Here is a 9,645-nt window from a genome sequence, read left to right on the forward strand (position 1 = left end):
GAAACTGCTGCTTACCAATTCATTATCTACAACTACAGCAAACACTTTATCTGAGAGATATACAACTATATCAAATACACTCACTCTGGTCATTATGCCAATATACACTCAGTGTTGTGCTTTCAGCGGTGCTCTTCTGCACACCACTGTTGTAAAGCATAGTTACTTGAGTTACTGTCATCTTTCTGCAGCTTGAACCAGTCTGTCCGTTCTCCTCTGACCTCTCTCATTAACAAGGCATTTTCATCTGCAGACTATTTTTTTCGTTTCTCGCACCACTCTCTGTAAACTCTAGAGACTGTTGTGTGTGAAAATCCCAGAAGATCAGCAGTTTCTGAGATACTCAGACCACCCCGTCTGGCACCAACGGTCATTCCAAGGTTAAAGTCATTTAGATCACATTTCTTCCCCATTCTGCTATTTGGTCTGAACAACTGAAACTCTTCACCATGTCTGCTTATTTTTATACATTGAGTTGCTGCCACAAGATTGGCCGATATTTGCAATAAAGAGGAGCAGGTGTACAGGCGTATCTCATAAAGTCGCCACTGAGTGTATATTAGTATCTAATACAATTTTACTAATATAGTATTATGTAGAAAGCCTTTTTTTACCTGTTCTGGTTTAAAAGTATGCTATATATTCCACCACCATCACACAGCACGAACAGCCGCTCTCCTCTCCTGTCCAACTCCACTTGCCACACGGTACTGGGTAACCTATATACAACCTACCGACAGAACATAAAGGAAAGGTTTTTAATCTTCTCCCTAAATATCCTCCAACTGCTGTTCCCAGTGGACAAGAGCTCATCCACCCATCAGCTATATAATGAAGAACACAGATCTTCACAATCTCGGGACATCTCAAGGTTTGTTCCAACCAATATAATACCTGAAGCAGGTTGTAACTGAAAGACTGCTGGCATTTTGCCCTCAGCTAGCAATGGTCCAGAACTTGCTGGAAGAGGGTCCTGCAACCCACATTCCACTACTGAGCTACATACTAAGCTCAAACTTATTTCTCCCAGACTTCAGGTCAAAACTGTCCTGATCAAAACTGGCAAAGGTTTTGTGAGACAAAACACCTTAAGCCCAGCCAATGAAATAGTTGAGGAAAAACTTCTATCCACTAAATCACAGCCCCAGGGTGGCGGTGAAGGTAGTCTGTGACCCACAGTGAAATCACAAAGGTAAAAACTTGATTTCAGCTACATCAAACAAGTTCAGCAAGGACACTGAATGTTGACATTAAGCACCTCAGGTATGTTTGTAAGTGGCCAATAACGATTTTTAACAGACACCTGAAACATCTAAATACAAGTCCCAATAGATTTACCACAGGCTCAAACTCACTTGTGGATTGGATGGTGCGGGGGTGGGGGTAATCTCCCTGTTTAACTGGTCAGTATCTCAACCTCCCCTTTACCCTTTTAACTAAAAAAAACTATGGATGTTTTATGTAAGAAAAAGTTGTCATCATATAAGCAAAAGTTAGTAGTTTTCTGGAAAATAAAGTTAGGTTTCTTTGTGGCAAATGATATAAGCGAGCTGCTGGTATCCAGCAGAGCCCACAGTTATGGGATAATCACAACAAATACCTCGCTGCCTACAATTTTTACATAAATGCAACATCAACCAGGTGCCAGAGATTGACAGCTGTCATTCACCTCCAAGGATCCGCTGGCGTGATAAATGTAGACAAACTCAGAGCAGTTACACACGCAGACGCAGGGTTGCGAGGCCAGCAGCCCCACGGATCCGCGGGCGCCCCTTCTCCCTCCGCAGGGCTGCACGGGTTTAACTTGGTCCCAATAACAAATGCTTTTGGCCCGAACCCCCGCCATCTCCAGCCGCTCAGAGACCTCCTCCAATCAGAGGCGCGCACTCGCCTCCACCAATCAGCAGCTGTACGAGTCGTCGCAAAGGTCATGATTACTCGAAATGAAAATCATCCGAAATGCGCTCTGTGTTGTAGAAACATCTCGTTCTGCCCAGCGCTGCACATACAACAAATGTGCATTTATGATATAAAACATATTGGAAATACAGACAATATGGAATAAAGACTATTCAGCATTAAACAAAGAGCCCTTTCTTTCACCCACTGCAGACTGCAATTGAATACTTTAAATATTTTCAAGTTTTTCTCGCTATTAAAAAAATCAAATGACACCTAGATGAATTTACAAACAGAACAAATCATTTCAACTCCCAAACAGTTGTCAAGTTCTCATCATACCACATACATACGTAAAAATAGAAATATTGTGTCTCCGAGGCTGCTGCCACCTCGCAGAGTAAGGGAGTGTCCAGTGTCTGTAGGACGTGCTCAAAGAGAGAGAAATTTAAACATCTAAGAAATATCCAGAGTCTGTATGATGCGGTCAAAGAGGGAGAAATTTAAACATCTAGAAAGATTATTTGTAATGGGTTCAGAAAAAGAAGTTTCACAGTTCATTTTTTAAAAATATTGTTATATTTATGTAAGTTGAACGTGATGAACGTCCACCAGATGACTATTTTGTCTAGTTTGCTGCTCAGAGGCAAAACTCAAAAGGCTATAATTAAATTGAACCAAAGATATGTTTATGTAGCTTTCCCTGCTAAAATTAATAATTAGCAGGCCATTTTTAAGCATACCCACTTGGTTAAAGTCTTGAGTGCAGCTGATTTTGGTTTAAATTCTACAGCCTAGTTCTATAAATCAAATTCAACAGAGCAGGATGGGGAAAGGCAGAGAATTAAGAACCCCACCTACCCATTAATCTCCAACTGTGCACAATTCCATTTAATATCAGAATTAGTTAATATCACCGGCATATGTCATGAAAATTATTAACTTTATGGCAGCACTACAATGATAAATAAATATAGAGAAAAACTGTTACATTAAGTAAATATATGTCTATTAAATAGTTAAGTTAAAATTAGTAGTGAAAAATAAGAGAAATAACAAAAATGTGAGGTAGTGTTCATGGGTTCAATGTCCATTTAGCAAAGGGGAAGAAGCTGTTCCTGAATTGTTGAGTGTGTGCCTTTAGGCTTCTGTACCCCCTTCCAGTGAAAAGAGGGCATGTCCTGGGTGGTGGGGATCCTTACTGATTGTGGTGAACTACATATACCTGTCTGGACACGCCCCCCCCGCTGACTGCTCCTGTGGCTCCTCCCACAGACCCCGGTATAAAGGCCATTGGAGGCACTGCTCCTCCCTCAGTCTCCAGGATGTTATGTGGTGGTCTCTTGCTGCTGACAGTGCTTTCTTCCAGCTAATAAAAGCCTATCTCTCGCCTCACGTCTCCGAGAGTTATTGATGGTGCATCACTGATGGAAGCCACCTTCCTACGGCACTGCTCCTTGAAGATGTCTTGGATACTATGGAGGCTAGTAGCTGACTAATTTTACAAGTTTCTGTAACTTACTTCGATCCTGTACGGTAGCAGCAACACCACTCCCCCCCCCCCCCCCCCGCATACCAGATGGCTAGTCAGAATGCTGTCCATGGTACATTTGTAGATGTTTTCAAGTGTTTTAGTTGACAAAGCAAATCTCCTCAAGCTCCTAATGAAATATAGCCACTGTCTTGCCTTCTTTACAGTGGCATCAATAGGTTACATCCAGGTTAGGCCATCAGGGATACTGACACCCGGGAACTTGAAATTGCTCACTCTCTCCACTTCTAATCCTTCTACCAGGATTGGTTTGTGTTCCCTCGTCTTACCCTTTCTGAAGTCCACAATCAGCTGTTTGGTCTCGAGTGCAAGGTTGTTGTTGCGACACCACTCAACTAGCTGGAATATCTCACTCCTGTACACCCTTTTGTTAGCATCTGAAATTCTGTCAACAATAGGTGCATCATCAGCAAATTTATGGATGTTGTTTGAACTATGCCTAGCCTCACAGTGATGGGTGTGGAGAAAGTAGAATGGTAGGCTAAGCATCCTTGTGGAGAGCCAGTGTTAATTGTCAGTGAGGTGGAGATGTTATTTCCAATCTGCACAGTTTGTGGTCTTTTGGTTAGAAAGTCTAGAATCCAGTTGCGGAGGGAGGTACAGAGGCCCCAGTTCTGTAGCTTTCTGATCAGGATTGTAAGAATGATGGTGTTAAGCACTGAGCTATACTCAAGAACTAACATCCTGATAGGTATTTGCGTTGTCTAGGTGATCCAAGGCTGCGTGGAGATCCATTGAGATGGCATCTGCTGTAGATCTATTGTGGCGATAGGCAAATGGCGGAGGGTCCTGGTCTACCCTGAGACAGGTGTCGATTCTAGCCACGACCAACCTCTCAAAGCATTTCATCATCGTAATATGTGTTTGTTTAAAGTATTCTAAAAACAGTTCTAAAATCTGTTCATCTCACTGCTAGGGAGTCAATAGACAGATAACTGCCTCCAAGAGGAGTAAATACTGGGACCTTTCCCGCAGTTTGATAGATTGTGATTTCATGTGGGCCATTAAATTGTCCTTTTTATGGAAGTTATCCAAAAACGCCTGTCAGTTGGGGGCAGAACTGTATTGCGGGGGGAGAGGAATAAAGGTGTTTCTCCAGCAATTTCAGATGGAGGTCTTTATGGTTATATATAAATCAGTCAGAGCTAAAAATATTTAATAACTCAAGTTCAAACCACCTCACTCATGCAGATGCTGAAAACCTGAAATAAAAGTGGAATATGCTAAAATATTCAGCAGCTGTGGAGAAAGAACGGAGTTAAAGTTTAACCAGAAAGGACAAGATATTGGATTCTCCTTCCATATAGGACAATAGAGAACTGCTGGGGATTTTCAAAAATCTGGGAATTCCTTGGCCACCTTCAGAGAGACAAGCTTTTGACCCCAATTTATTTAAAAGGCACAGTTATGGGATTTAAATTCTTCTTTCCTGGTCAATAATCTCAGTTTCTGGATGTTAATTCAGTAACTTGATGACACCATCACTGTGAGATTGTATGACTGTTGCCTATTTGGAATTTAAAACTTCTCACAGTCACCCACAAATACCTTCCATAACAGTTTTATTTACAAATCTTATTGTGACTCAAACCCATGTCATCAATGGTAAATATCACTGTAGAAATAGGTTGATTTTCAATTACTAAAGTTCAAAACCTAATAGTTAGTGAATGGTCTTCACTAAAGGAGAAACAAAAAGCAATTCCGTCAAAGTTATCAGAAGTTTATCCAGGATTCGAGTATCACAGCCTTTATCTCAAACCTTGCATTAAAAGAAGCACTTATGGTTGAATATTAGGGTTCTACTTAAGTCTGTTTCTGACACTTTACCACATTTTGGAAATTGTAAAATAACTTCAATTAATTGTGCCAAATTAATTGCAGGACCTCTATAGTTCAATGGGGAAAAGATTGGAAGTAATGAAATTGTTAACTCTAAGGTAAAGTTTCCAGAGGTGAAGAATGTTTGCTGCTGTCAGGAAAGACAACGAAACTATTGAAAGACAAACAGTGCTTTCTGAACTGTATAATTGTCTTGATTCCTGGACGTCAGTTAATGGGGATGATTTGCAAAATCATATTCTTGTGAAAGGTTTACGCCCTGCCATGTTGAAATGATATGGGAAACAACTCATTAACATGAATTATGTTTTTCTGTAAATCTTGTCTAAACAGAACACAAATGCCAGAAATGTGCAGATCTGTGTGCCAACAGTTTGGTTTGGAGCAAAGTACAGGAAAATCATTTCAATCCAACAGTGTCACAGAAAGCAAATCGCAGTATTTAATATTCACATTCTGATTAAAGTTTCTGACTGGACTCAAGATCTTCACTGCAAATTTAAAGAGGATTCCTCATCTCATTATGAACATAAGCTATTCCATCATGAAAACAAAAAAAAAACTCTAAAAGACAAGAATGTCGATGATGCAAAAGATTGCAGATGCTGGATCTAGACCAGAAAATAAACTGCTGGAGGAACTCAGTGGGTCAGGCAGCAATTGTGGAGGGAAGTTTTGGATTGAGTCCCTACACCTGGACAGAAAGAATGGGGAAGATAGCCAGTCTAAAAAGTAGGCAAGAAGTGACAAGTGATAGACGAATCCAGGTGAAGAGGGTGATTGGCAGATTAGGAGAGAGAAACGGAAGTAGTGACAGACACTGGGAGGTGAAAGGTGGGAGCAGATGATGGAATTTGATACAAAAGGAAGGTGGAGCATGGAACCAAATAAGGGAGGTGGGTAGATGGGAACTGCGGGGCATGGGAACCCAGGTGGTTGATAGGCAGATAGAGTAAGTCAAGGAGAGGAAAGAACTAAGTGATAGGGATCTGAAGGAGTGATGTGGATGTCAAGTAACTGAGTAAAAGATTGAAGAACTTAAGGGGATTAGTTTTATTTGTCACATGTACATCAAAACATGCAGTGAATTATGCCATTGACGTCAAATCAAATCAGCGAGGTTTGTGCTGGGCAGCCTGCAAGTATTGCCATGCTTCCGATGCCAACATAGCATGCCCACAACTTACTAATTCTAACCATACGCCTTTGGAACGTGGGAGGAAATCCACTCGGTCACGGGTAGAACATCAAAACCCCTTACAGACAGTGGCACGAATTGAACCCTGATCTTTCAGCTGGCACTATAAAGTGCTGCATTATGCTACCATGTCACCCCAAGGAGACAAGGAGGGGAGAGAAAGGGGCAGAAGCTGAGCCTTGATTTACAAATGAGGCTATTTTTATAGAGTCTTGAGCCTATAGTGGCACAGTTAAGTGGTCAATGCAGATTAAAAGCAAAATGCTTTGGCCAGGGTGATGACGATGAAGGATGTTTGTGCTGTTAAGACATACAGTCAGTGGTCACTTTAATAGACAATAGGTGCAGGAGTAGACCATTCGGCCCCTCGAGCCAGCACCACCATTCAATGTGATCATGGCTGATCATCCGCAATCAGTACCCCGTTCCTGCCTTCTCCCCATATCCCTTGATTCCACTATCTTTAAGGGGTCTATCTAACTCTTTCTTGAAAGCATCCAGAGAATAGGTACTCCTGTACATCTTCTCATTAATGCAAATATCCAATCAGCCAATCATATGGCAGCAGCTCAATGTATAAAAGCATGCAGACATGGCCAAGAGGTTCAGTTGCTTAGACCAAACATCAGAATGGAGGCAAATGTGATCTAAGTGACTTTAACTGTGGTGCCAGATGGGGTGGTTTGAGTATCTGAGAAACTTCTGATACCTGAGATTTTTCACGAAGTCTTTAAAGTTCACAGGGGAAACAAAAAACACCCAGGGAGCAGCAGCTCTGTGGACGAGAGCACCTTGTTGATGAGAAAGGTCAGAGGAGAATGGCCAGGCTGGTTCAAACTAACAGGAAGGTGACAGTAACTCAGATAACCACAATAGTCATGGGCAGAAAGGCATCAATGATCACACATGTCGAGCCTTGAAGTGGCTACAACAGCGAAAGACCACAAGCATAATACATTCAGTGGTCACATTATTAGGGACAGAAGAAACTTAATAAAGTGGCCACTGAATGTATTTTAGGCTTCTTTCTCATTAGTCTGTTGTACACACATTGAGTTCATTTTGCTTTATACAGACTGGACAAACGTTTATTATGCCTGACTTGATTCCTGGCGAACAAAGTTTAAGTCCAGAGCCATCTGGAGTCAAGTTGTTGGGTAGGTTTTTCAATAGCAGCCAGCCCCAAGGGTTAACTTAATGCAATAACAGATCATACAACTGTGCCAGAAAATGAATTCAGGATAAATTTGAATGTCGATAGGAAATTAATTAAAAATTTAAAAAACAATAATGTTTTATCATGAAAAAGGCCTTGAGGTTTGGATTAGTGCTGGTTCTAATCTATACCAATGATTATGTTCCTAAAACTCGAAGTAAATTAGAATTTTTCAGATAATGGCAAACCAGAAGGACAAGGCATATCAGGATCTGCAGAATCTTAACATTTTCTGTGAGTCAGTTAGAAATGGGGGAGTAAGATAAATGGTTTTCATTAGGGGGTTCTACCATGATCCCATATTCCCCCTCTGCAGAAGGAAAATGCAGTATAGATTTGAAAGCAGAGCTGGCAGGTTTGAATATCAGTGACTGGTAACAATAACAATACAATAGGACCATCTGGGAAAAGAATTTAATGTTTTAGATGAGGCAATTTTGCCTGTCAAGAATAAATCTGGCCCACTGCACCATTCCAGCATTCTTTTCCTTTAGTTCAGCTTTTCAACACTAGCCTTTTTATTTATCAATCTGAGCGACGACAAAGCCCAAAATAAAAAATGACTGTTTTAATTGAGTGCAAAACACTTCACTGCTAAGCTACCACACATCCCAGACATTGCATGGACTAAATTACAGCTCCATTTATTATCAAGAAGGACAGGTCACGATTCTCAGTTGTTGCAATAGAACATGGAAAAAATGACCTTCTTCTGCTCGTAAGGTTAAAGAATAGAACACATCATAAACCCTGTAATAGGAATATGTGTTTGATACAGATGAAACAATTCCATACAATGCAAGTAGAGGTATTTATAATATTGGTATCCTTCTTTGACTTGTACATCAAGTACATTTAAGACCATAAGACATGAGAGAAGGATCAGGCCATTTGGCCCATCGAGTCTTCTCTTCCATTCCAGCATGGCTGATTTATTATCTCTCTCACTCCCATAACTTCGTCCCATAACTTTTAATTCCCTGACTAATCAAGAACCTATCAACCTCTGATTTAAATATACCCAGTGACTTGGCCTCCACAACTATCTGTAGCATTGAATTCCACAGATTCACCACTCTCTGGCTAAAGAAATTCCTTTTGGACATTGCTGTTCATCAAAATCTTTAAAGTCCGCACCCAGTATTACTAAATTAGTCTTCATGGGCCCATTTACTTATTGAATCAGTGAGCATAGTGGGTGGATCATCAAGCGTGGTCATACGCAGTAAAGCAAATTGATCCGGGTTTAGTTTTTCTTGTTTATGCCAAGGGTGGGGATTAGATCAGCTAGACTGGACAATTTCAAGGACTCTTCATCTCATATTCATGATATTTATTGCTTATTTATTTTTTTTCTCTCTGTTTTGTATTTGCATAGCCTTTTGTCCTTTGCACTTTATTCTGTTGGGTGTGGTCTTTCACTGATTCTCTTGTGTTTATTGGATTTACTGTGTATGTCCACGAGAAAGTGACATATACTCTATGTACCTTGATAATAAATTTACATTGAACTTTGTACCTTGGACTTTGTTCAACGATGGAATCATCAAGACGGTCCAAAACAAACGGGATCTGGTTTCAGTAATGGGGAAACGGGGAAGTGGAGGAGAATGAGAAGGAAAATAAGGTATAGAACAACATGTTTAGCAGAAGTTCACAATGAAGCTTTGATGAGCTTAGCAAACAAGTAGCAAGGGAGGAAAACAGCAGCATAGCAATGTGGGAACAGCACCGTGCCAAAACAACTCTGTCGCACAATGATTAATAGATCAATTTTGCAGTAGGAATAAATGTAGATTCCCTAATTAACTTCAGTGCTATTGGCCTCCTATTCCCTTTCTTCATCCTACTAATATTTCACTAAAACAAAAGAAAGGCTGTAAAACTTAATCATGATGAATATATACTTTAAGAACCAGCCCTAATTCTAAAGACAGG

The 9,645-nt window shown here is 40.6% G+C and overlaps 1 protein-coding gene across 1 annotated transcript in view; it reads right to left on the minus strand.

The window, feature by feature from the left end:
• The window catches only part of faap100 (FA core complex associated protein 100), a 28,813-nt gene extending 26,949 nt beyond the window's left edge, over positions 1–1,864 (minus strand). The window contains exons 1-2 of the mRNA XM_073026137.1: positions 1,670–1,864; positions 615–730 (exon numbers count right to left, since the gene is read on the minus strand). Of these exons, the coding sequence (XP_072882238.1) occupies positions 615–730; positions 1,670–1,846 (293 nt within the window). The 5' untranslated portion in view covers positions 1,847–1,864. The remainder of the gene's footprint in view (positions 1–614; positions 731–1,669) is intronic.
• Positions 1,865–9,645: the final 7,781 nt, after the last annotated feature.

This window comes from Hemitrygon akajei, chromosome 22 (genome assembly GCF_048418815.1).
Source record: "Hemitrygon akajei chromosome 22, sHemAka1.3, whole genome shotgun sequence".
Classification (NCBI taxonomy): domain Eukaryota; kingdom Metazoa; phylum Chordata; class Chondrichthyes; order Myliobatiformes; family Dasyatidae; genus Hemitrygon; species Hemitrygon akajei.